The 27,648-nt window shown below is 41.2% G+C and overlaps 1 protein-coding gene across 2 annotated transcripts in view; it reads left to right on the forward strand.

Moving 5' to 3' along the window:
- Nucleotides 1-27,648, forward strand: part of DAPP1 (dual adaptor of phosphotyrosine and 3-phosphoinositides 1) — a 48,139-nt gene that overhangs the window by 14,057 nt on the left and 6,434 nt on the right. For both annotated transcript variants that reach the window (XM_025423426.3, XM_025423421.3), the window contains 5 exons: nucleotides 6,017-6,139; nucleotides 10,007-10,140; nucleotides 21,657-21,787; nucleotides 26,034-26,081; nucleotides 27,355-27,417. In XM_025423426.3, coding sequence (XP_025279211.1) covers nucleotides 6,017-6,139; nucleotides 10,007-10,140; nucleotides 21,657-21,787; nucleotides 26,034-26,081; nucleotides 27,355-27,417 — 499 coding nt within the window. The remainder of the gene's footprint in view (nucleotides 1-6,016; nucleotides 6,140-10,006; nucleotides 10,141-21,656; nucleotides 21,788-26,033; nucleotides 26,082-27,354; nucleotides 27,418-27,648) is intronic.

Below are 27,648 nucleotides of genomic sequence, written 5' to 3' on the forward strand. Positions count from 1 at the left end.
GAAAGCTACACAGCAGGAAACAGCAATTCAGTGTAGGAAGAGTTTTCTGGCCATCAATCATGGCAGTATGAAAAGAGCTTGCCTATAAAGTAGTAAGTTCCTGTCATTGACAATATGTACCAAAGACTGGGTAAGAGTCTCGTTAGGGTTGAGGTTTAATCACATACTGTACAAAAGAATTTTTAAAAAGACTCATAAACCAAATTTGTGGTTGCAGTGGGGATTATACACTGGATTTTATTTACTAAGCTAAACATTTTTTTAAAGATCTATTTATTTATTTGAGAGAGAGAGCTAGAATGAGTGTACATGCACCATCAGGGGAAGATGCAGAGGGAGAGAGAGAAGCTTAAGCAGGCTTCCCGCTGAGCACAGAGCCCAATGTGGGGGTCAATCTCATGACCCTGAGATTATGACCTGAGCCAAAAACAAGAGGCGGGCACTTAACGGATTGAACTACTCAGGCGCCCCTAAACTAAACATTTGTTGTTTGTTTTTTTTAAAGATTAGAAGTATATGCAATTTTTATGGTCACCAGAAAGAAGTTTACTGTAAAACCAATGAGGCTTCAGCTTCAGGGCCCCTCCTTAGTACAGACCACAGCCATATAGTTAATAAATGTCATCCACTCAAAAAGTATTTAAGTTTAGTTCCTATACATGAAAATGTAAAATATCCTGGAATCTTAGAGCTCATATTTGAGAGAAATTTGATAGAGGTCCCAGAATCTGCCAACAATTTAAAAAACTTCATTACCAATAAACCTGAAAATAATTTTTCTATGCTGTCAATAATTTCTAAAATAGTTTAGATAAAAGACCAAATTATTGTTCTATTCTCTCTCTAGAAAAAGATATTATAAAATTGTCATATGAAGAAATAATCAAAAATAATGCAACCAAAAATGTAGAGGAAAAAAGTATAATGGTATGCGAGACAGTTAATGAAAATAAGTTATTTTTCTTGGTTTTGTGATGTTTGTAATATTTCTCAGCTTTTTAAATCTGTAAGTTTTTGTGATTTCTCATTCCAAATGATTTCCTATTTTTGGTAATTTTATATTAATTTTCTTAAAGAGAATTCCAAATTTTACAAACTTCAAGCTCCTCAAAATCTGACCCATCTCCTTAAAAATCAGAATAATCAAAAAATAATTTTTTTAACACAGTTTCAATGATAGGAGCTTAGGTGGGACCCAGTTTAATACAGTTAGAACTTTAAGTAATGAGCTGTCAGATGTGCGTATTAAGCCATAAAAATCCGTGGAGCCATCAACCAAGGATCTGTCAATATCCAGGGCCCTATGTAACTTGGCCAACCACCCAGCTTCATCTCACACCCCTGACTGCCTTTGTGCCCTGCTGGCACTCACCCCGTTACTCACACCACCAAGTGGTGCTCTGATACTAGACACACCTACCATTCTCTTGTTTCTAGGTCTGCACTCCTCTTAATTCCTTTCCCATGGAATAGCTCCCTGAACAATTGTCATTCCAAATCATACCAGGCTTAAATGGAGAAAAAGTTTCTCTCTCTTCTCTCTCTCTCTCTCTCTCTCTCTCTCTCTCTCTCTTTTTCTCCCTCTCCTTCTCCTTCTCTCTCCAATCCCCAAAGTGCTAGGTCAGTTCCAGTGTTCAACACACAATAGTTGAATAAATCAAAGAATAAAACAAACTATTAACAGGGCTATCTCTGGAGGTTAAAGAAGAAATTAACAGCATCTTGAATCTTGGTTCCTTCCAGGATTTGAGTTTGGTGTGCATTTTTTTCAGACTTTTTTTTTTTAAGATTTTATTTATTTGAGAGAAAGAGAGTATGAGCGGCGGTGTGGGGAGGCACAGGTAGAACGCGATTCCGATGAGGGGATTGATTCCAGCACTCTGGTATCATGACCTGAGCCGAAGGAAGATGTTTTAACTAACTGAGCCACCCAGGCTCCCTTTTTATTCAGACTTTTATTTTATGTGTTTACATGCCTTTATATGTAAATGTATATGTATTTTATTTTTTGGATGGAGGGAAAAGATTTTTTTTTTAAATAAGTGGTATCATACTGCACCTGCCACTAGTTCCTCTAACTTACTGACATATTTTGGGGTCCATCAACCTTGATGTGTGCACGTACCACAAACATCTTCAGTGATTCTTAGTGGGGGTGCGCTTGGCTTCTGAGCAGGACAATTTTCACTTGTTCAGGACTGCAGCGTTCTTTGTTAGGAGTTAAGCATTCTGCCCCCGTCCCAAAGTGCCAGTAGCACCTGACCCCTTGCCCTCATCACTTGGCAATGAAATGCTCTCAACACCTTTTCACTTTCAGTTAACTTATTACATAATCTTATCCTTTGAGTTCAACTTTATCATTTCATTGTTGGTAGATATTTAGGCTGGTTTCAAATTTTTACTCTCACCAAGAAACACCTCTGTTCCTACTTCCATCTGCTTATGTGTGAGTGGTTCTGGAGGCAGACACTAGAACAGGAGTTGCTGGTCATACGTCCATCCATGTTCTGTTCACATGTGCTAGATTCCCCTCTGACTTACACCCTTTTACCAACAGTAGATGGTAATAGCCATGGCCTGTATTCTTCAATACCTAATCCTCTCTAATTCTTCAGTTTTAGCCAATCTGGCAAATAAAGAAAATAATCACATTGTTATCTTAATTTGCATTTCTCTGATTAGTATTGAGATTTATTTGAATACATATTTCCCCTTTTGTGAGAGACTTTCACTTTCTCTTCTGTATGTGTACATATTTTAATTTTTACTATACATGATTTCTAATCAGAAAAAATAATGCACACTTTAAAAAAACAACTTACATGTCCTTTAAGGCTCACTCAGGTATTGGTTCATTCTAATAATGGTCTTGATCTTTCTCCCTGGAACCATTCTCTTGGACAGGGTTTGCAAAGTACTTGTCTTATCCTCTTGACTAAATTAATAGAACCCAGGGGCACCTGAGTGGCTCAGTGGTTGAGCATCTGCCTTCAGCTCAGGTTGTGATTCTGAGGTCCTGGGATTGAGTTCCGCATCAGGGTCCCTACAGGGAGCCTGCTTCTCCCTCTGTCTGTTTCTGCCTCTGTGTGTGTGTTGTGTGTGTGTGTCTCATGAATAAATAAATAAAATATTTTTTAAAAAATAATTAATGAATAGACTCTAGACTGAGGCTTTTACATTTTTGTTCCCTTTGACCTGCCTTCTATAAAGTCTTGTGCCATATTCTGCACAGATTTGAAGCTTAATAAATAAAAATTTGAGTGATAAAATGTAGAGGTTGATTATGGGAAAATATCGACTTTATTTTCAACCTTTAGCTCTTTGTGTGAATGAGGTCTTGATTGAATCTTACCAAAAGTGGGACATATTTCTATAAAGGACATGTAATGTTCTTGGACCTATAGTCACTTCTTTGGAAGATATGCTCATCAAAATTTCTAGGAAAGGAATACTTAACTAGTAGAGGAAGTTCAGATATATGTGGAAGAGCTCTTTGGGGAATGAAGATCCCACTGCCCCATATACATCATGAAGTTAGGAGGCTGCGTGACAGTCTCTGTGTTAGGTTATCCCAAGCCCAGGACTCCATAAAACCCCCAGGGGATAGCGACAGTGACTCAATCAAGTTGCCACCCAGAAATTAACGTGTGCTGAGATGTTCCACATTAGAGCACAGTCTGATTCTCCTTGCTTTATACTCAAGTATTTCTTATGTGTTGGTCATATATAGTTATTATTTAGAAAATTACCATAATAAAGTTCTTAGTAAAAAAAATGTCATCAAGCTGTAATTATCAGAAGAATTCTGTAAATTTTTTTTAAGATTTTATTTATTTATTCATGAGAGACACAGAGAGAGAGAGGCAGAGACACAGGCAGAGGGAGAAGCAGGCTCCATGGAGGAGCCCAACATGGGACTTGATCCTGGGTCTCTGGGATCATGCCCTCGGCTGAAGGCAGGCACCAAAACACTGAGCCACCCAGGGATCCAGGCAATCTATAAATGTTTTAAACATAGACTTCGGATCTCATACAGACTTCGGATCTCTCTTGAAAATAATCCAAAGGACTATCCAAATCCTTTATGTTTTAGAATTTTGTTAATCAAGTTTTATTATTTCAAATAAGTGATCTATTGCTCAAACGGACCCTCATGCCAAAATATTCATCCAAAAATTAATTATTGGTATAATGTATTTAAGGGCTTGTGACCTTTAAAGATTTCACCTATCAAAAAGAATTAGAATTTTGGCTGTACCCAAACCTGAAGTTTTTTATACCAGTCATTCTTTTTTTTTTTTAATTGAGGCATGACTGACATGCAACATTGTACTAGTTCAAGGTTCCAATTATCCTTTGAAAGCGTTTTGTAATAAGAAGATTTGAACTCATCTGTGAATCAGGTCAATGAACCGGGCTGCTTTGTGCTTAAACAGCTTAGTGGGTGTTCTTACAAAATATTTCTCCTTGCCATTGGTTCCAGCTAGCAAATATATTTCTCATACAGGATGGAGGCATCTGTGCCCCACAGAGGAAATATGCTAAAGAAGCATGTATTGGGAAATGCAGATTTAGAAAACAGATAGCTTGGAGACCTATGTAGAAATTTCCTTCCACAGATGGTCTTATGTGTACTTTTTATTACCAGGCTAAACTTTCATGCCAGAGGGATGTCACAGCAGATGCCAGGGTGGTTCGTGACACCAGGAGCCCTCACCCTCAGGTGAACCCCCAAGAACTGGGGTTCTTCCTTGAAGTTCTTGTACATACCTCTGCAATAGCTTTTTAATCACTGACATAGTTGACATCCCTTGTGTAGTTGCCTGTGTCCCCTTCCCTTCTGCCGCCCTGAGCCGGGGGTCCCTTGTAGCAGCAACGGTCCCAAGTATCTAGCTTCCTGTTATCCAAAATAAATTCAAAGTAATAAAACAATTATATTCACGCAACAAGAAAAGCACACCACAGAGGATATCACAAGTTATGGCCTTGTGGTCTCAGTGGCTTCGTGTAACAATTGTGTGCTCTGTTCAGCTATTTGCTAGGCCTGTTTTGGCCATTTCATGTGTGTTAATGTGAGCAGTACTTACAACTGGCCCATGAAATATGGCTAGTATGAATCCTGTTTTAGAAGGGAGAAAACAGAGGCTCAGACTGGTTACATAACTTGCCCAAGTTGTACAGCTGGTAGAGGTATCTATCACCTGGATAGAATTCAGGCAAACCAACTCCAGGTTGAAATTCCTTGTGTTCAGCTTCATTTCAGTCAAGACAATGGACTCCAGTACAGTTGCTCAGTGGTTTTCCAACACTCAAAATGCAGTACAGCACGTGCAAAAGAGAATGTGAGAGAGAAATCAAAAAAAGAAAAAATTGGCCAAACCTTATTCTTATGGTTATTTTTGACTTGGACTTTGAAAAAAATTTGTTTGCACAGTAACATTGTATGTTTGTTTGCTAGGGCTGCCATGACAAAGTGCCACAAAATGGGTGGTTTAAACAGCAGAAATTGATTGTCCCAGAGTTCTGGAGGATGGAAGCTAGAAATGCAGTTGTCACTTCTGTTGGTCCCTTCCAGGGCTTGTAGGGAGGGATCTGTTCCAGCCCTTTCGTCCTGACTTGTAAGACGTCCATCTTCACAGGTTCACAGGGCATTCTCCGTTTGCAAGGCTGTCTCCAAATATGCCCTTTTTATAAGAAAACACCCACCCTAAATGACCTCATTATAACTTGCTAAAGACAAGACCTCATCTCCAAATAAAGTCACATGCTGAAGACTTCAACATATGAATCTCCTGGACACAATTCAACCCCTAACACTGCTGTTAGCCAATTCTCTCTACAGTCCACTCAGCCCAGCCCAAAGCATTCCTTGTCCTCATGTTTGGGCTGAGAGTTTGGTCTCTGGACTACCCATGGTGGAGAATATTGCTGAGGTAATCTTTGAGAGGAAAATCCAGGGAAGGAAGAGTCAACCTGTGGTTTGTCCTGAGTGAAAGTGTGGTTCTCTCCTTCCTAGGTGGTATCACGGCAACCTCACACGTCATGCAGCCGAGGCTCTTCTCCTCTCAAACGGATGTGATGGAAGCTACCTTCTGAGGGACAGCAATGAACGGACCGGGCTGTACTCTCTCTCTGTGAGGTAGGAGACTTAAGAACTCTAGGAATTCAACATTGTCCCATCTCTTCCTAACACGGACATTGACTTGATCATCACACTCAAATTACCAGATAACAAAATTCTTACATTGCCAGAAAAAATTCTCTTGATTCCTGTTAGATCTCCAGGTCTAAGCATTCCAAGCTCTGAATGGTGGGCTGTAAGAAACATTCTCCCTCCTTCCCTTCGCAGGGAAGAAAATGTGAGAGCTGAAGGACACTTTATGAATTGTTTAATGTCTTGCTTGACTGGTGGAGAACCTGAAACCCAAAGTGGTAAAGTGTCTTTGCACCCAATAAATCAGCAATAGAAACAGCACCAGAATCCAAATCCCTGAAACCTGGCGCAGTGCCCTTTTAATATCCCTGCTTCCCCTGAAAAATCAGAATGATTCATGTCTGTACAGCTTCCATAAGCACAAACTCAAGCAGGCAGTAAGGCAAATTTTAAGTTTTTTTTTTTTTCTATAAGTGGACCGACCTTTCTCAAAGCTCCACTTCCTCTGAATATTAATGAAATTAATCCAGTCGCTGCCCAGCCCAAGCCTGTGATGATCCAGTCCTTCTGGAGTCTCTCTCCTCCCTGCTTCTTCCTGGCTGCGCTCCTCATCAGGGAAGCTGCCCTTGCCTTGTGATAATCAGGGGGAGTCACTGGTTTTCAGTCAGCATCTGTCACCTTGGCCTCTACGGACACATAGCAAGTCCTTTCTGGGTTCATGGGGGGTTGCTGTCTGCTTAAACTAGGGATGTGAGGACTCCATGAAATTGCCCAGGCACCCACTTGTTAACCTCAAACCATTATTGTTTTGCTACTGTTCTGATGGCACCTCTGTATACCTCTGAAAAGATCCCTTCGTGTTGCATCTCTCATGCTGATCTGGCATAAGCAAGTTTTCTCTACTCTTTTCTCCTCTGTGTAGACTGGGCCTCCTTGTCACTAACTCAGTAGCAACATCTACACTCCTTTCTCTCTGAATCCTCTTTTTCTTCCAGTTTAGAAACATTTTTGTTCTGTTTTGTTTTGTTTTTTAAGGCTCCTCTCCCTCTGATAGAGGGAAAAACTGGCTTCAAAAGTATTTCCCTGGGAGCACCTGGGTGGCTCAGTCAGTTAAGCATCTGCCTTTGGCTCAGGTTATGATCGTGGGGTCCCTGGGCTCTGCTCAGCAAGGAATCTGCTTCTCCCTCTGCCCCTCCCAAATGCTTGTGCTCTCTTGCATGTTCTTTCTCTCATATAAATAAATAAAATCTAAAAAAAAAAAAAAGTATTTCTCTAAATAATTGATGGCAGGCTTCTATGAGCTCAAACACAGAATTGACATTTTTTAAGTCCTCTTTGTGGGTTTCCAGACTTCCATGTTTTCTCTGCCACGTAACAAATTACCCCAAATTTAATGGCTTTAAACAACTACATTGAGGGACACCTCAGTAGCTCAGCGGTTGAGCATCTGCCTTCGGCTCAGCGTGTGATCCCAGGGTACTGGGATCGAGTCCCACATTGGGCACCCTGTGAGGAGCCTGCTACTTCCTCTGTCTGTGTCTCTGCCTCTCTCTGTGTGTGTCTCTCATGAATAAATAAATAAAATATTTTAAAAAATAAACAACTACATTGATTATCTCACAGTTTCTGTGCATTAGAAGTCCAAGTGGGTTCTCCTGTTTCTCTGCTGGGGCTCCTACCAGGCCAAAATTAAGGTGCTGGCTGAGGTTGTGGTTCATCTGGTTTATTCTCTATGTCCTCTTCTGTCATTCTCTTCTTTTTTTCTTCATTCTTTCTCATTCATTTCCTTGCTGCTAGGGACTGAGCTCCCTGTTTTCCATCTAGCTATGGACCAGGGACCAGGGTCAGCTTCTGGAATCCACCCACAGTTCCCTGCCAAGTGGCTCCCACAGGCAGTTCACCGCATGGATTGTTTGCTTCCTTCTAGGCCAACTAAAGCATGTCTCTCTGATGTCTCTCTGATATCTCCTGTGACTAGCCAGAAAGAAAAATTTGCTTTTACCAACACTCTTATGTGATTAGGTTGGGCCCACCCCCAGATAATCTCCCTTATTGTAAGGTCAGCTAATTTGGGGCTTTAATTATCTGCAAAATCCCTTCATAGCAGCATCTACACTAGCATTTTATAGAATAAATGGGAAAAAGTGTATGTAGTCCAGGGACTGAGAATTGAGGACATGTTAGATTGCTGCTTGCCACCCCTTCCATTCCTGGGAGCAGTGCAAGTCGATAGGCTTGCTCTAAGGCTAGTGGCAGAAATCGATAAGAGTGTGATGGGGTAAATAAGAGGGTCATAGAGAAAACACACACACATTCATTAACATTTTTTCATGTTACTCTGTTTTGCTTAAACTTTTTCTAAATAACATTTTTGGGAAAATTATTAATCAGACATAAAATTCTGCTTGGGTGGAAGCAGGAATGGTGCTTTCTTTAATCAATAGCAAAGGTCAAAATTTCATCAAGTGGTTAGGCTGCACATCCTTTAAATGCATAGATCTCCCCAAAATCGCAAACAAACCTGTGGAATTATTGGATCAAAGAATATTAACTTTTCACCTATATATGTTTCATCTGAACAATTAGATCAGAAGCTTCTTACAATTAGGTGGTATGGCTTATTTTACTCATTCATTTGTTGACTCCCTTAATAATAAATATTTGAGAGCTTCCATTGTATGCCAACCGCTTTGGTAAGTGTTGTAGAGGATTCAGACTTTGCCCTAAGGATGTATGGCCTCAGCAGCAGTGGGACACTATACAGGTTGCTCACTACAAGTCAGAGTGCAGTAACCAATGGTAAAGAAAGAAGGTAAGTGTTTGGATGGTTGAGGAGAGCAAAGCAAATAACTCAAGATGGAAGTATCATGCAGTAACTGGTAGAGTAGGTAATATTTGAACTGACACTTGATCAGAAACAAAGAGGATGATGTTGCAGGTGAAGGGAACTAAGAATGCTAAGGGACAACAGGAGAAACTTCTAGGAGAATTATGGGTCCACTTGGATGAGAGCAGCTGTTCTCAGAGTGTGGTCCCTAGACCAGCAGCATTCCCTGAGAATAGGTTAGGAGAGCAAATTCCCAGACCCCATACCTTGGAAGTACTGAATCAGGAATTTAGGAGGTAGGAACTAGAAATCTGGGTTTTAACAAGCCCTCTGGGTGATTCTGATTTCAGATGTGTGCTAAAGTTGGAGCAGGCCATTCGTAGAGAGGAGAGGAAGAGTGGGAGTCAAATAGTATATATTTATTTGCATCTGTAGATAAATAATATCTATAATTTATATATTTATATATGTTTATATATAATTATATATATATCTATAATTTATAATTTATTTAAGGCTCTGCCTCATTCCAAAAATGAGATGGAAAATGACATTGTAGGAGATTAGATATTTTATTCAATAGGCCATTGAACCAGCATGGCAAGAAAAGGGCTGAGCTCACACAACTAATTAAGTGACAGAAGCAGAATTCAGACTGACTCTCAAACAAGTAAGCGCCACAAACAGGACAACTTGGGGAGGGTGCTACCTGCCTTTTCTATCATCCCTATTCTCTGCCGGCCTTAAACCCATGCCCCTGAAAGGAGTTACTGTTCAAGGACCCTCTCGGTAAGTCAAAGAACATACAGGGAGAATCATCTCTTGTTTTCCATTGCAATGAAAAATTGAGAAGAGCTTTGCCAAAAACACTAGTGCTTTAAAAATGCCAGTGGTTTCAATAATGGTGTCGTAATTCTCATTTTTAGAAAAGTTTAATAGTGACGCTAATATCTAAGGTTGTATTTCCCTTCAAAAAAAGATATGCATTTGTTGAATAACCTTAAGCATTTCTTTTTCCCTTTCAGAGCCAAAGACTCTGTCAAACACTTTCATGTTGAATATACTGGATATTCATTTAAATTTGGCTTTAATGAATTCTCATCTTTGAAGGATTTTGTCAAGCATTTTGCAAATCAGCCTTTGATTGGAAGTGAGACAGGTAAGCAATGAACAGATAGATATTTGACCTATGAGACATTGTTTCAGGATGGAGGAGGGATAGGGAAGATTTCATTAAGTAGCTGTCACTTCTGTTGAGTATGTGCATATGCTACCCAATTAGATATGTTTAGAAATTTTTTTCCAATTACCATGCCATATGTTACATTAATAAATAAATTACATCATATATATATTATCTTGAGGAGAAAATAATGTGATCTGTATCAAGTAGATAGTTTTCTTAGAATGTGTTATTTAACAGATTGATTAAAAATACACAATTTTAAAAAAATAGTCTATTTTATAATTATAATGCAATAAACAAAGAAAGAAGAAAGGCTAGAACAACTTTCTGATACCTCATAATTTTAGGTATGGGCAGTTTGCATATTGGGAGGCCATAAAAGATAATTTTGGGCATTTTTTTACTTAAGTTTCCACAAAGATTCCAGAATTTTGAAAATACTGATTAGAAGTCAGCCGTGCTCTCGAGCAAGACCTTTATTTCACCATAAAATTCTCTTTCGCTTGTCCTGGTTTTTGTAAGTTTTTACACTGGACTTAAATATGGACAGGAAAATTTGAATTTCCCTGTTTGAGTGGTTAATGTCAAACTAGAATATTCAAATTAAAAAAAAAAAAACACTACCCTGGTATTTAAATTATCTAACTTGTTTTTCTGTACCAGTTCAATAAAGTAAGCAAAAGATCACCCCAATATTTGTGATACAGATCACAATTTTATGCTACCTAAATGAAGATAACTTTCAATTAATCAAAAATTGGGCACTTCCAGAACTTGAGGTAGAAGAGGAACTCAAGACTTAACAGCACAACTGTTTTACTGTGAATTTGTACACACTCATTTTCTTGGTAAACATGACCAGTGGGCTTTCTGTTACTTTCACTGTGGTAGGGAAAGATGCCACCACTGGTTTTTCCTTTTCTGCTGTTTCTGTGGCCTGGATAGAACCTGATATGAATCACACAGTATCAAGTATAGATGAAAAGCACAGGGGAAACCACAAAATAGTTGCCTTACTTTATACTGACCACACAAGGCTTATGATAGAATATTCCAAACTACAAAATTGAAGCTATATTTTTTTTTTCTGCTGGAAATTCTTCCAATCGGCCCTGATAATTACTTTACCATTTAACCAGCAGTAATTCTCATAAACACATAGCAGGTGGGCATGCATTATTTATTTCCATCGCTACTTTGTCATTGGCATGCAAATGCCAATTTCTTAAATCCCTTCATTTCAGACTTCCTACAACTCTATGCTCAATTTTATTCACTTCTTGGTCACTAGAAATTGAGGAGAGATTTTTGAAGCTAAAGACTTTGTTTTATCTGCTATTGGGTGTGTCCTTCTCCATATGCCCCAGGTCCTGCTACAGAGCATTACACTTTGGGTGAGTGAATGGATGGCTGGATGGATAACTATGAGTGGGAACTCTGTGTAGCTTCAAAGCCATGATAAGGGTTATCTTCTAGCTTTTTTTTTTTTTCCTCCAAGCAACGTCAGCTTTCTTCTTTTAAACTCTCCTTCTAGACTCTATTTTTAACTCCTTTGATCATTCTCTGAACTTTCTCCAAGTTAGGGAGAAAGTATACATTCTGCCTATCGAAACGTCTCAAAAAACTTTAAGATCAAAGTGAATGTAGTGGTTTCTGGTTGAACCTTTCTGCCACAGGTCCAATATCCAGGCAAAAGCATCACCTACAACTTGTCCAAAGTCAAGGCTCCTTGACATTGAATTCAGGACAATGAAATTTCCTGTAAATACGTTAAATTCCCCTGTAAAGACATTAATGTAACTAAGGTGTACCATTAATCCATTAGGGATTGGGGGAAAAAAGGGTATAATCCTGATTCCTATAGTGGTTTATCCAAAGCCAAAGTTTGCTGTATCATTAACATTACCATCGCTACTTTATTTATTGCAGTAAAACTCAGGAAACTAAGATTTTTATCCTCCCTGCTGTATCTTCTCTGTTCTATTCGTTATCCATCAGAGAATGTGTTATTATTTGAACCCCTGCTATAGGCTCTTGATGTTTATGGGTATGTACTAGGCCTACTAACTCCAGCCCTTCAGTTAGGTTTCCCTAACTCTGAAATATTCCTCTTATCTGTCACAGCCAGATGAAGGCAAAGCCACTGAGGCTGGGAACAAGGGGAAAAACCCATGACAAATGAATGTTCTAGTTGTGCCCCTCTGGGAGTAATAGGCCTCAGGAAACAAGATAACGTGCTGAAGTCATGATGACTCTTAAGCCCAGCAGATTTTCAGAAGCCACAGTCAGCACTGTGACCTGTGAATAACAGTGAATGGAAACCAGGATGCCACCTTCTAAAAATAGATCTCTTCTTATTCATTTAAGTATTGGCTCCTGGTTTTGACTCCTAGTGATTGGGAAACCTGCAGGCTGACGATTTCTTGCTTACCATCAGATGAAGTGCCAATTCTTAAAGTTTTCATTTGATTAAAGATACCAGGGGAAGTATTTGTCTGCACCATGGATGAGGCCTGCCTAGAGTCTTACCTCCAGATTTTAAGAATGGAAAGGAATAGAACTGGGTATTTCAGCCCCCTCCTTTTCTCCCAAATCTCTGTCATGCCAGCATCCCCCTCTGCAGTGCCTGGAGAATGAATGTATTTAAAAAAGACTTCCCCACACTTATCCACTGGCTGGTATGGCATTGCCTCCAGGGGCAACGGGAAGGACCTCCAAATAGCCAATAGCCTTCCATTTCACCTTACAGTTGTATATAACATAGAGGGAAACCCAGCTTCCCCTTAGGCTCTGGGTTCTAAGAGAATATTTGTACTCAGGAGAGGTAAAACTGTTAACCTCAAGGGAAGAATACTATTTTAAGATACCTTTTTTCCTATTCTATTCCTAGTCTCCATTCTTTAAATTATCAATATTTGTTTCCTAATCTGAAGAGTGAAGATTTCCTAAGCAAGATCTAAACCTCCCGACAACCTCAATGTCTTATTATTATAATTTTCCTTGCTATAATCTGCATTTAACCTTTCCAATCTCTGTGAAAGTTTTTGTTCACTCTAATTTCTCCTTAGTAACACCCATAAACACTCTTAAGAAATTTCTGATTGTCAAATCCCAATCATTTCCCAAGTATATCATAAAAACATCCGTCATGCTCTTTTCCCTTACTTTCCCTCAGTGGCTCTTTTATTTTCTAACATATTGCAAAATTGACTTAAAAAAAATCTTTGCAGAAAAATTAAAAATAAAAAAAAATCTTTGAGAAGCACCTGCGTGGCTCAGTGGTTGAGCATCTGCTTTTGGTTCCGGTCATGATCTTGGAGTCCTGGGATTCAGTCCCGCATCAGGCTCCCCAGAGGGAGCCTGCTTCTCCCTCTGCCTGTGTCTCTGCCTCTCTCTGTGTGTTTCTCATGAATAAATAAATAAAATCTTTAAAAAAAAAAATCTTTGCACTAGTAAGTAAATCCTATGAGAAGAGGGATTTTTGTCAGTGTCGTACCCTGATCATACATCCCAGTATGTAAAAGAATAAATGATGGGGGCTCCCCAGGTGGCTCAGCGGTTAAACGCCTGCCTTTGGCCTGGGGCATGATCCCGGAGTCGCAGGATCAAGTCCCACATCCCACATCAGGCTCCCTGCGTGGAGCCTGCTTCTCCCTCTGCCTGTGTCTCTGCCTCTCTCTCTCTCTCTCTCTCTTTCTCTGTGTCTTTCATGAATGGATGAATAAAATCTTAAAAAAAAATAAAATAAATGCTAATAATTATCCACATTTCATCATTTCATGTTGCTTTCTCATTTATCTCATTACCCAAGCCTGCATTGCAACACTGCAACCAGCAAAGTTCTGACAATGAATTTTTACTTCCAAAGTTTATACAAAGTATCATTTGAAATGATACTTTGTGTTGTATGTATGCTCAGTAATGATTAAATTCAGATTTTGACTTTCATTTGTAATCATAAGCTGCTGTGTAAAACTTCCTTCATATTTGTACATAGATTTGAAATTCAACTTAAGTAGACTTGGAAATTTGAGACTTCTTTATTAGCATGGATACTTTAGGTCCATTATTAATTTTTACTGTATCTTCTTGTAATTAGCTAAGTTTGAAAATTTAGACAGCATTTGTCTTATTTAATTTATTTATTTGAGAGAGAGAGAGAGAGAGAGAGTGAGAGAGAGAGAGTAGCAGACTTCCCACTGAGGGTGGAGTGCACAGCCCAACTCGGGGCTCAATCCCAGGACCCTAAGATCATGACCTGAACTGAAGTGGAGATGCCTAACCTAAGACATCCTTCACAGCATTTCTTTATCCTTAAAAGTCCAAATATTATTAGAACAAAAATTACCTTTCTCATTACCTTTGATTTCTATTAGAATGCTGTGTGTGAAATAGTCATATATAATTTATTATAGGAATTATTTTGCGGTGACTTTAATCACCTACCTGGCATGAAAGCATATGATAACAAGTCAAGTGCTTTGTTTGTGCTTACCCTTTATAATAATTGGTTCTCAGTTTTGAAGATCCTATCTGGTTCTTTCTTAAATGTCAAATTTCCACTTCTCTTTTTGTCTTAATGTGGGGATTCCCAACCTCTCGGTAACCACTATAGTTATTATTATTTTATTTTGTAACGCCAGCCTTCTTTTACCCAGATGGCATTTAAAATTAAGTTAAAATTAATTGGAGTTTGGGAGTTGTGTGACATTTCTGAAAATAATTGGCGACAACTCAGAATTTTGCCAAACCACAACCAAGAATCACTTCTTCAGTGTATGCTTGCCAAAAAAGGAAATTTTCTTAGCTTGTAATGATGTGTGCTTGAAAAAGGAAAAAGCAGGCAAGGAAGGAAAGGGAAGCACCATTTGTGGGGTGCTTACTCTCCTCCGAGCATTCTATTGGATGTTTTCACATACATCAAATTACTGAATCTTCTGAAACACCCACAATAATGTGAAAGTGGTCCCACTTTCGGATGAGGAAATAAAAACAGACATTTTGAGTTATTTGGCCAAGGGGAGCACAGCTGGAGTCCAGGCCCACCGTGTGCTGAAGCACCGGGACTTTCCACTGGCCTACCGGTGACACGGCAGCACGACATCGCCACGGCACAGTGTGACCTCGAGTAGGTTTGGGTGGGAAGATCCCCACGACAGCGACACTGGAGCATGTTCATAGGACACGGCAGGGCTATCCCCCAGGCTCTTCTAAAAGGTCTGCAGCAGTATTTTCGGGGTGTGATGTAAAGCCCTTGTCCTACAGAATGTTAATCAGTTTGAGCTTCGTCTTTGTAGTTACTGCTGTTCTTATTTTATTTACATGAATTGCCATTTGAGACACTATACCGGAGGAAATCTTAAAACAGAAAAAGGCTGGCTAGAAAACCCATGTAGGCCCGTCATATTTATGTGAAGTGTGAATGGGAAGGTGGAAGAAAAGGAAAATGAGGCACAAAGACACAATGACATCAGGAAGGAAGTGCTTCAAATGGACACTGTCCATTTATAGGAAAAAGGACACACCTTTGGTTACTAAGCGTCCTCATAATTCTTGCCCCTGCCTTGGGCCTGGGTGTTTAACTACATTTCTAGGATATTAGGATGGGAAGGGAGTCCACAGACCATCTCATTTTTCCCCTACAAAAGAAAAAACTGAGGCCTGGTGAGAAATGTTAAGGCAAAAACTCACATCTCCTTTCCTCAAGCTGCCTCCTAAAGAATCCATTTCTTTGATTTTCGTTTCTATGTATGCTCTCCTGCCCAAACATCTCATGGGCCACAGAGAGTTTCCATGGTGTGGCCACCACGGCTGAGAGTAATATGTTATATCATGAGTAAACACATGAACTCCCAGTTCGATGCCAGGCTCTGCCGCTCACCAGCTGGACGCCCTTGGGCAAATTATGTAACCTCTCTGAGATTCAGTTTCATCATCTTATAAATTAAAGCCGATGATCTAATAGTTCATGCCTTAATAGTTCATGACTTGCTGTTGAAGATTGAATGAGATTAGGTATGTAAGACTATAAAAATAATTCTTAGCATGGCATAAATAATCATTATTGCTGTTTTTAATGAAGCATTTTTATAGTAATTCACTCCAACGTATCATATGCAAGAGTTGTACATTCCTTGGTGTATCATGAAGTGTTAGTGAGGGACGATTTAATTTGTGTTTATCAAATGTTTATGTCATCTCCAAATTTTAAGCCAGTTCCCACAGTGGATTCAGATGAAAGGTCAGATCAAGCGACCGCTCCAGAAAGAATGACCTGACTTGACTTGGGTATTTTAACAGAATCTTCTGACCTGGCTGACTCATTTGCTTTTTCATTCCTCTGTGTAGTTCTCCCTGTGAGGCTGCAAATGGAAAATTAAAGCCCCTGACTATGTAAATGAACATAGTTTCACCAGCACCATTTTATGATGGGTTCAAGTTCATCTGCAGAGCAGGTTGCAAAGAAGAAAGGAGAAAAGACCCTGAATATTCCTGTCGTTCTCTCTAGAAAACCACTTCCCACTGGCAGGAGGGGACAGGGGAACCTGTCACGGATATGCCAGTCGCAATGTGTGTTTTCTGAGCCTGAGGGCAATAACGAAACATGGATGGATGTGGTCTTGTTTTCATTTAATTCAGCAAATATGTACCGGGGCCAACTGTGAGCTGCACACTATTACTACTGACAATATAGTGAGGAACCAGATATCATCCTCACCTTCAAACTTCTTCCAGTCTAGCTGAGAAACCTGATGGGTTAAGCTAAGCACTAGCTTTAGTGCATAAAAGAAATACTCTAAATAAAAGTTTCCCTTTTAAGAGCTTTGTGTGCTCTTGCACTACTCGGTTTCAGATATCACCCCGATGCCTGAGGCTTGAGACTGTCCTTGCTGTGTTCCTGAGGTCCTGCAGGAATACAAGCGAGGGAGTCCTTCGATGCAATCTCACAATGTTGCATACAGAGTGGGTGTCCTGTAAGTTAGCAGTTCAGTCAAAGCAAACTGAAATGCCTGCCTTGGTCCCTCTCTGATCACCTCAAAAATGTACCTCCACCGAGTGCTTCTGAAACCCAAAGTTTCATGTCAAAGGCAGGAAGCAGCAATCTCCTTCATGTAGCTCAGAAACTGAAGTGAAACTCGCAGCCAGGTTTCCAAGACCTGTGGCGGTAGAGTTTCCTCTCTCCTCCCTTTACCAGCCCCTGCCTCCTTTTGCTTTGACCAAACCTTCTGATCAAATCCTGGAGTTAACTTGGCCTGAATATCACTAACCCCAAGTTCCTCCTTTACGGAGCCAAGGCACTACCTTGAGCCTTGGGTGGAAATAGAACGAGTCTGTGGTGGCTATATTCTATAACTTTCTTTTGATTGAAAAGCAATGGGTCAAGAGAAGTACAGGGAGAGAAGTGGATTTTTCTGGTTTATTTTATTTTATTTTATTTTATTTTATTTTATTTTATTTTATTTTTTTTAGTTAAGGATATTACTATTCCGTCCCAGAATACAAAGGTGGGATGAACACCAAGAGACAATAAAGAATCAGCCCTGTGATCATGCCAACTCTGAAGCTTTCAGCGAACTGAAATGCTTCCCTTGGTCCTGCTCTGATCACCTCAAAAATGTACCTCTACCCAGCATTCCTGAGACCAGGTTTTATGTCAAAGGCAGGAAAGAACAGTCTCCTTCATGTAGCTCAGAAACTGAAGTTAGTGGGCCTTCTCTTCAGAGAAGTAACTAATTAGATCCCCGGGAAGTGGATCCCATGACTGTACCCGGGTGAGGTGTTTGTGGGGGACACCCAGGGCCTGTGAGGATCTACCCTGGTGTAGAGGATGGGGCAGTTTCTACAGAAGACGAGATCATCGTAAACCCAGCAGCCATGCCAAGAAGCCTATGTATTGTTTTCTCCTTGGGCAGAATGGTCAGCTAAGAAGACCTATCTTTAGGAGGCAGGATTATCCATGGGAGCTATCGATTTATAAGCAGATTGGCATTTTCTTCATTCCACCATTCAATCTAGCCTCATTCACCGTCTTACTAGTAAAAATCAATCTATACTCAATTCTACTTTCCTGTTGACTCATTATCATTTCCCTCAGTTTAGCTTTTGTTGGTTAAACTTTAGAAGAGGTTTCTGAAATAGAATTTGATCCCTCCCCCCACTGGAAATGTGAACAGCTGTACATGTCGTTGTGGTCCTGTCCTTGCCCCCAGGGCAGGGTCATCGTGGCCCTGGCAAGGCTGGTTCCTTTCAGGCTCTTCTCTGACTTAAACCTGAATTACTGTGGCATTCATTTACCCAATCACTGATCAATCCTTCATTATGTCAGCATCTGTACCAGGAGATGGAGCTACAAAGATAAATTTGGGACCATACCTGCCCTGAAGGGACTCACAGGGTTGGGAAATGCACCTGTTGAAAAGACAGTGGCTTTATAATACCAAGTGGTTATAGTTTTGTGGCTGTAAGCAGCACCCCCACCCAGAGATCCTTAGAATATAGCACAACTGGCCCTCAAGTCTATGCTTACCTCCCAGGCACTAATACTGTGGTACACAAGATAATGGCCCCCCCAAAGATGCCCACATCTCTTCCTGGACCTGTGAATATGTTACGTTACCTGGTATGAGGGAATTAACTTTGCAGATGGAATTAGGACTATTAGCTGACTTTGGATGGGGAGGTTATCCTGGGTTTTCCAGGCAGGCCCATTCTAATTGCAAGCCCTTATAAGTGAAAGACGGAGACAGTAGAGGGAGACCCCAGACACATGGCAATGTGGGCAGGCCTCACACGCACTGTTGCTGGCTTTGAAGAGGGAGGAATGGGGCCACCAGGGAAGAAATGCTGGCAGCCTCTAGAAGCTAGAAAAGACAAGGAATGGCTTCTCCCCTAGAGCCTTTCCCGAAGGAAAGCAGCCCTTGCCAATACCTTGATTTTTAGATTAGTGAGACCCATTTCAGACTTCTGACCTCCAGGACTATATGATAATAAATTCAAGTTATTTTAAGTCACTACAGCTGCAGTAACTTGTTACAGAAGCAATAAGAAACCACTACAGGTGGTATGCCTGGTTGTGGACAAAAACAGGATTGACCAGGCACATATCTCTAAGGTATCATTAAAGAAATATATTTTCATATTAGACATATGGAAACAGATGAAAATTTAGCATCATCGTTGAAAAGAAAGCATTAAGATTTCATATTTTTTCTAACCTGTGAGCTGCTTGGAGCCCTGGGCCCCAGTCCCCTCTCCCGCACTCAGATGGAAGGGCTTAGGAGACACTCATTCGTCTTCAAGCTGTAGTCAGTGGCTTCTAGACTCTGCCATTTTATTCTTGGCAGAATGTCACACGTGGGTCTTTTTTAACTCGACATTTAAAAATTCATGTTCCAAAGATGCAATCGTTGGGTTTTCATTTACGAATTTAAAAATACTCTATATCAAAGCATAATAACATCTAACATTTTCATAATCCTTTCGCAAACACTTTTTATTCGGTGCCTCAAACAGCCTTGTGAAGAAAGAGTCATTATTCTCACGTGTCTGGGGAGGAAACAGAAGCTAGACTGACTGCCCAGGGTCAATAGGTACTGAGCGCCAGTAGTGGCTCTTTCCATGCCATGGTGACCACTGGGCACATCGCTAGGGGTGAGTCTCTGGGGAGGGTCACCCTGGAGCCAACCCCACACTCACCAAGCATCTGGCACGCTATGATTGTGTCACAGAGCCCCTGAGCCTGTACAACGGCTGCTCTTGATTTAGGCGTCTCTGCTTTCATTATGACTGTAAAACTGTAACTGGTGGCCCCTCGTCCTGATATGACTGGATCTGTTCTCATGAAAGGATCACATTGACAAAAGAGCGCTGACGACGTGCAAGGGCAGGACAGGGGCTTCTGATAGCTGCGAAAGCCATTTTTCATTGTGATCCCAATGCTACAGTTGTGAACAGGATGCAGAAGAGGGAGGAGGTCAGGGTCTCATTCTTGTCTGGGGGCATGGTCAGAGACCTTCTCCTGGCTTTTCTCAGTGCCCCTTTTCAAGTGACAGCAGGGTGTCATGTTGGTCCGCTCTCAGATGCCACAGTTGTGGTTTTGCAGTCAGTACGTCATGCATACCTGAGCGCCGAGCACCATAGAATGGTTTGGCTTTGTTTTAGGCGTAGTATTATTATCTTGTGCTTTTTAACTGCAGAGGTGATCTCTCTGTGTCCTTATTATGTCCTTCTTACTCCAGTTCAAGGTCCACACTATCTATAATCTTTCAAAATACCTTTTCAAAGAAGCCTTTCTGACCACCCCCATGAAATATCATTCTTCCCCCAATGCCACCCTCATCACCTGCCTTATGTCTTTATCTTGCTGTATTAGGATTTCCAGAACACTGCTCTCACCTGATGTATTCTATTTCTTTTCTTTTCTTTTTTTTTTTTTTTCTGGCTCCTCTACCAGAGGACCAGGTGCTGTATCTTCTTTGTTTGCTGTTGTATGCCAAGTGTCTGGCACATAGTAGAGCCCAATAAATACTTGTTGAATACATTGCTGAATTCTTGATATCTCCCCCAGGGTCTGGTACAATCTCAGGCCTGCCTTTTACAAGACTCCAGTAAAATAAAAAGCAAGAAACCATAGCAAGAGGGAAGAAACCCTTAACTCACTCTTTTTGTAAGTTATCTGGTTCCCGATCAGCTAATTGATTGGGAGAAGGGAAGAGTATAGAGGGGGGATGGTTAGAAGTGTTGAGTCAGAAGTGCTCTCAGCCTTGGAGGGACTCACCCAAGCCCCCAAAGACTGGCCCTTTTTCTGCCCAGTCCTCTTCCTCCAGAGGAAGTGAAGGCAATCATACATAAGCTGGTTCAGGTCATGTTCACTTGAGCAAAGCAAATTCCCATGTGGCTTATTTTATTAATCAGGTGGTAGGAGACAGTAGGGAAAATGCAACGAGTCTGCTTTTTTTGAGATCCACTGATTTGTTACAAGTTTGTTCTGAAACCATGGAATAAATCCTCTCATACCCCAGTGTATTTGTTGGGTTTTACTTTCACGGCCTTTATAAAGGCTACCTGGAAGACTTCCAATTATACCTTAAAGTCTGGACCCATGTAGCCTCCTTCGTGAAGGCTTTTCCAAAGTGTTCCATAGAAGGGGTCTTCGGGTCCCCGGGCGTCCCTGGCGTGTGTCATCTGCATCTCTGACACTGATGTCATCACCCTGTCCACTTAAATGACTACCTGTTTATTGACATCTGTTGCTAGTTTTGCCTGAGCACTAGGAGAACCGAAATCATCTCATCATGCTTTATATCTCCAGTGTCCACCCTAAGTGCCTGGCACATAGTTGGTACTCGATAAACGTCAAGAAAATGAACACGGGAAAAGATCTAAAAACAAGAGGCCAAAATCTAGCCCCAGGTCTCTGCTTGTTAGCATTGGGACCTTCTTTCTGGGTCTATCTACTCTTCTGATCATGTTCTTTTGTCTTCACCCAGGCACTCTGATTGTCCTGAAACACCCCTATCCGAGGAAAGTGGAAGAACCTTCCATTTATGAGTCTGTCCGGGTTCACACAGCAATGCAGACGGGAAGAACGGAGAATGACCTCGTGCCCACTGCACCTTCTGTAAGTGGCTCTCCATCCGCCGCGGCCCTCAGACGCTCTTAAACATTCGCTTGTTCACATGAAAACTCTAACTTGGGTTATAAAACCTGGAAAGGAACATAAAGTTTGAAGCCCATGACTCATTTCCTCTGATCCAGGGTAAATCCTCAAGAAACACAATGCCATAGTGCTGGGGCTGTAAACACTTTGAAAAGGGCACGTCTATTCCCGTCCTGACTTAGGATGCACGAAAGGTGCTGGTGTTCACATGGTTGGCTAAACTGTAATTCTCCCACAAGTTCCCTATATTCAGAAAAAAAGAAATTTACATTTCAATTGTCTGCGGAAGAAAAATATTCCCACGTTGACTATAAAACCCGAGGATGTTGTTTTTTCCTATATATATATATATATTTTTTTTTTTCTGCTTCACTGAAGGAGAGGTACGGACAGAAAACCTTTGCACTTCTTTGCAACGTGGGCCCTTGTTCAGTTTCAGTGAAGCCCGAGCGCTCATTGCCTTTCAAGAGCCCATTTCCGCTGGTCCTGTGAGCTGTGACCCTGCAAACATTCCTCCCCGCGGTGCTCAGGGCTCCCCTGTCCTTCTCCCTTCCTGCTTTGTCAAATGCTCCTGCTGTAAGAGGAGCATCAGGATTTGTGCGGATCAGAAAGAAGGGAACCCACAGAAGAAACGCAGAGAGCCGACTCTACACCTGGAAACAGCATCCCTCCAAGACACTCCGCTACAAATGACAGTTATAAATGTGTGGCCCTCCTGTCTGCAGTACCTTTTCCACCCTTCTACCTGCCACCACGGAGATCCTTCTTAAAAAGCAGATGGATCACATGACCTCCCTGCTTAACCTTCCGTGGTGCCTGCTGTCCTCTGGCCCACCTGGTCCCTCCAGCCTCACCTGTGCCATTCCCAGGCTCACAACAAAGTGCATTTCTCTGCGCTCCTTCTGCCCGCACTGCCCCCCCCCCCACCCCGCAGCTATCCCCTCATCACCCTTCAAGACTGGCATCAGAGACCAGTGTCTCTCAGAAAGCCTTCCTGAGCCCTTCCTTGCTTTCTTTAAAGTGGCCCTCTTTTGTGCTGGGAGCACCCTCTGCTTGCCTTTGTCCTGCAACCATCACCCAGGGGGGCTGGGTGGGGGGTGCTAACTACCTAGGCATGCGTCTGCCTTCCCCGATGGCCTGACACTTCTCAGGGTAAGAATCATAGCTTGTCTTTGTAGCTTTGTAGCCTAGCCTGGTTCGTGGCGCATGTTACATTTTTGTTTCTGTGCTACATCCACTCAAAAATAAAAATCCTGGAAACTGATTAAAAGCGGTATTTTAGCTTTGTTACAGTTGTAGGGAGACTCATCAAACTAGCAAGGTTTAGGAAAGCAAGACAATAAATAGTCTCCAGTCAAAAGAGACCAAAGAACAGAGCAAGACTTACCTCCCAATCAATTCTTTGATTTCCAGCCAACCCACCCGTCCCTTCCCTGACTTTCCTCTTTACGGAACAACATGGAAGGCCTTGGAGAACCCTCACCCTGCCACCAGTCACCTCAACATCTCTTTCACCTGTCCTGTCAATGTAGCTTCACACTCTCCTCTACTGCACTTACCCTGAAGGTCCTCACTCAGCGTCAGTTGGACCATACCCTACTACACATGTTCTTTATCAACAGTAAAATGCAGGACTTAATCTGTAGAGCGGGTGTGAGCATGAGAGGTAGCATCCTTGGGTGGAAATAAACCTCTTTAACCCAATTCTGCAAGCCTATTGCTTCCCTTCTTTGCTTACTCCAAGTATCGGATAGATTCTCCTGCCCTAATATCTCAATATGACTACACAGAAGTGTCTGTATAATGGAGTTTTTAAGACAGTGGTGAGGAATTGGGGGAGCCTGGCTGCACCCACTATATAATGACAAATCCACCGAGCTTATTGTGCATCAATACATACAGAAAACTACTAACATGTTCTAGTGTTGCAGGAAGAGAGAACAGTATAAGAGCCTAGAGGTGAGAACTAAATCGAGGTATTTTGAAGACTAGCAGGAAGATCATGATTGGCATGAAGTGAGCGAGAGGAAATGTGGTAGGAGGTGCGATCATGGAGGGAAGGAGGGGTGGATCCTGTAAGGCAGCGTTGTTCTCAAAGGGCTCACCACCCAGCTAAGTGTTTGGAAATTCACAGTGCTTTGGAGCATTACTGGCATTAGCAGGTGTCAAAAACTGTGAAGAGCCTGAGACTTGACTTGCTCCCAGACTAACCAAGCTCCATGGCTTCATGGCAGACCGCTGGCCATCTGCCCCTTCCTCCGGAGGAAGACACTCTCTCCATCTTCTAAGGTTGTGTGCTCTACAAACATGCTTTAAAAGTGGGTCTGGAACAAAGGGCTGTTGGAACCTTGCTGATAAGACATACAGACATGTGAGAGGCCCTGGAAAATTGTTTCCCAATGATGGGCAGGGGCCATGGAAGCCAACTGTGCTGCTACACAGGAAAAGAAGACTCCCATCCGAAATGTCAGCTCTATCTCCTTTGACCAACATGGAAGGCCTTGGAGGACAAGATAAAGGATTTTTTTGTTGTTGTTCTAAGTGCCAAGCAGAAATTGTGAGAGTTTTGAGCAACATAATTTAAGCTTTAAAATTTTTTTTAAAACAGTTCATTCTCACCACAAAGTGGAAAATGGAATGTGGCCAAAGTTTGGAGCAAGGCGAGTAGTTAGGGGGCGATTGTAGTGGTCCAGAGAGAGACGGTGGTAGTTCAAACTGGGGAGTGGGGGTAGGAACTGGTTAACTTCAGGGTGTGCTGTGCAGGTAGAAGAGACAAGTCTTAGGACAGGTTGAATGTGGTACGTGAAAGAGTCACACGGTAGTCCAGGAGGACTTTGCTAAGATGGCAGGAGGGGTGGGTCTGGGGGATGGGAATGAGCAGTTTTGTTTTGGACCTGGGAGATGTGAAATACCAGTTGGTTGTGTTGGTAAAAATTAAGTGAGATAATAGATCTTGCAAGCCTGACACAAGAATCAGTCCTATCTAAAATGTTAGCTTCCTTAGCTTTCCTGTTGTGGGATTCATCATTTTTTAACGACTCCCTCCTACTAAAATTTCTGTTCCCTTTGCTTTGGAAACATTTTTCTCTTTGTTCTGTTATCTGCCTAATGTCAGATATCGAGTAACGTCATGCTCGAACAAAATATCCTTCAAGGAATTCAGTTTTTGCAATTTATGAAGTTATACATTTCTTCATCTTAGGATCCTTGTTTTATGCATACTTCTATTTGCACAGTTCCCCACCAGTCCTTACCTTTTATAGGTGCCAGCTACGTGTTATCCTTGAATTAATGCTATGTGAGTTAAGAAGTGACTCATTGTCACTTCAAATCCCTTTTGGATAAGCAAATGTGAATAAATCTGCATTCCTGAAAGTCTTTCCCACAGAATAGAGGTCTCAAGAGATGGTCTCTGAAAAAAAGGGGCGGTGGGGGGGGGGGGGGATGGAAGAGGATCATGTGATAAAATAAATATTGGAAATGCTATTTCTCATGTTCCCTCTTAAAATTCACAAGGAATACTGGCATAATGCAGGCTCTGGGGAGTAATGAAATGCTCCTACTTCATCCAGAGTTTCCTAGATGTATTGACCCAATGTGTGTGTGGGTGCGCACAGGCACCTTTGTGGGGAACACCCGCTGCAACAACAATTTAAACAGCTAGGTTGGGCACCCGGGGTGGCTCCGCGATTTAGCGCCGCCTTCAGCCCAGGGTGTGATCCTGGAGACCCGGAATCGAGTCCCGCATCCGGCTCCCTGCATGGAGCCTGCTTCTCCCTCTGCCTGTGTCTCTGCCTCTCTGTGTGTGTGTGTCTCTCTCTCTATCTCTCTCTGTGTGTCTCATGAATAAATAAATAAAATATTTTAAAAAATAAAAAATAAACAGCTGGGTTTCACTTAACACACTGCCCAACACTGACGTTTACAAGCGCCGGGATGTGGCTTATTGCTTGCAAATTACTCTCAAGTTAGAAGAGAGTCTTCCAGCCATCACCTGTTGCTACAGAATTCCTCCAGATGATCCAGTCTGGGAACAGTCTCTCACAACACAGGGAGGATTTTCAAGTGTCTGGGTGAAGAAATGTAAGGCAATTATTTAAAGGTCAAAGGCAAACCGGTGTTTCATGTTCAAATAGGACCGAAATAGAAAGACAAAAATCATGTTGTAATAGTTCTGGGCTTCACTTGGAGTTTCTTTCTTTTTCAGCTGGGCACCAAAGAAGGTTACCTCACCAAACAGGGGGGCCTGGTCAAGGTAAGAAGACATGTTTTTGCTAGCACCGGCCACAGACAGACAACATGTCATGTAGACTAAATTCTTGCTTTGACTTTTTTTTTTTTTTAAAAGCATAATTGCCTATTTTGACCCAGTTATAATATTTTCCTGTTTCAAGAGTTGATCTTTATCACTAATACTAGTCAACATTCTGGAAAGTCACTTGACTTTTCTTTGGCAATGTCAAAGGTGTGAGAGTAGGTTACTGTTACAACCCACCACTGCCCCCAAAACATACAGTCCTTTTAATGGAACAATCCTGGATGAAAGTAGCAAGTTAACTCTAGAACATTTCTCTCTCTCTCTTTTTTTTTTTTTTAACAAGGAAGTCAAAATTGTATAAAATGTTTACCTAAAAGTAGGCCAAAAACATCACTGGCATTAATGTAACTATGTTATAAAATCCCAAAGAAAGCACAATTTAAAACTTTACTAATCTGGGGCATCCAACTGTCCCTCCATTTATGTAATTGTGCCTTTCAAAGTACGCTACTTCATTTTAATGTGCTAAGAAGGCCTTCATAGAATATGTCTACTCCTCCCTATTTTAAGAGTCAGGGCACTTAACCTGCTTGACGTTAACCTAAATATTGTTACTTGTGTTCCTATTAGGCTGGATGCTCCCTAAGGGTGGAAAGTATTTATACTTATAGCGTACTTATTTTTAAGTTGTCTGTTACTTCTTTTAACTGGGCACATTGCCACTCAAGAGAAGATGAGGGTTCTGTTAGTACCTAGGAGGGAGAAGGTGGGAACCAACAGTACCTGCTACCAATGCTGTGGAATTCTTAGACAACTCTTAGAAAATCATGTAGTTTGAGGTTGTTCAACTTCAGTTTGTGTATTTGTTAAACAAGAATATCTGGCATTGTATAAAGGTTGTAATATATATAAATCTCCAAGGGTAGTATCTAGCCCATAATAGGTGCTTACAAAATGGTACCTATTCTTATCATAGAGTTAATAAACATTTAGTGATTTGTCATAAATCACCTTGGATATTTACAATAGACTATTTCTTTGTATTTGTTTACATCTGTCAATATCTCTGCCTTCATCATGAACTCTACGTATGAAATCATTTTGGTCTTTGTAGATATTTTCAAACTTTTCTTCAGAGACGACTTTGCCATAACAATATTTTATTGTAGCTAATCTTTTAGATTCTTTTCAAATTAAAGGAAATGGTCCAGGTCAAATACTGCATCCCCATATCCAAAACCTACGTGTTTTTGTTTTTGTTTTTCCTCAGACCTGGAAAACAAGATGGTTCACGTTGCACAGGAATGAACTGAAATACTTCAAAGACCAGATGGTGAGAAACTTGATAATACCTTTTCCCTTTAAAAATCAGCTCTCTAGATGGAAGGAACATCTGCCTTTGAGATCTCTGATTTTTTTCCCTATGAGCAACTGAAACACCAATAAATGCTTGGAAATATGAATTCTTGATTTGTGATATGGGCAGAGTTTTTCTTTTCTTTTTAAGTTAGCTCTACACCCCGTATGAGGCTCAAACTCATGACCCCAACCAAGATCAAGAGCT

This window comes from Canis lupus, chromosome 32 (genome assembly GCF_003254725.2).
Source record: "Canis lupus dingo isolate Sandy chromosome 32, ASM325472v2, whole genome shotgun sequence".
In the NCBI taxonomy this organism is placed as follows: Eukaryota; Metazoa; Chordata; class Mammalia; order Carnivora; family Canidae; genus Canis; species Canis lupus.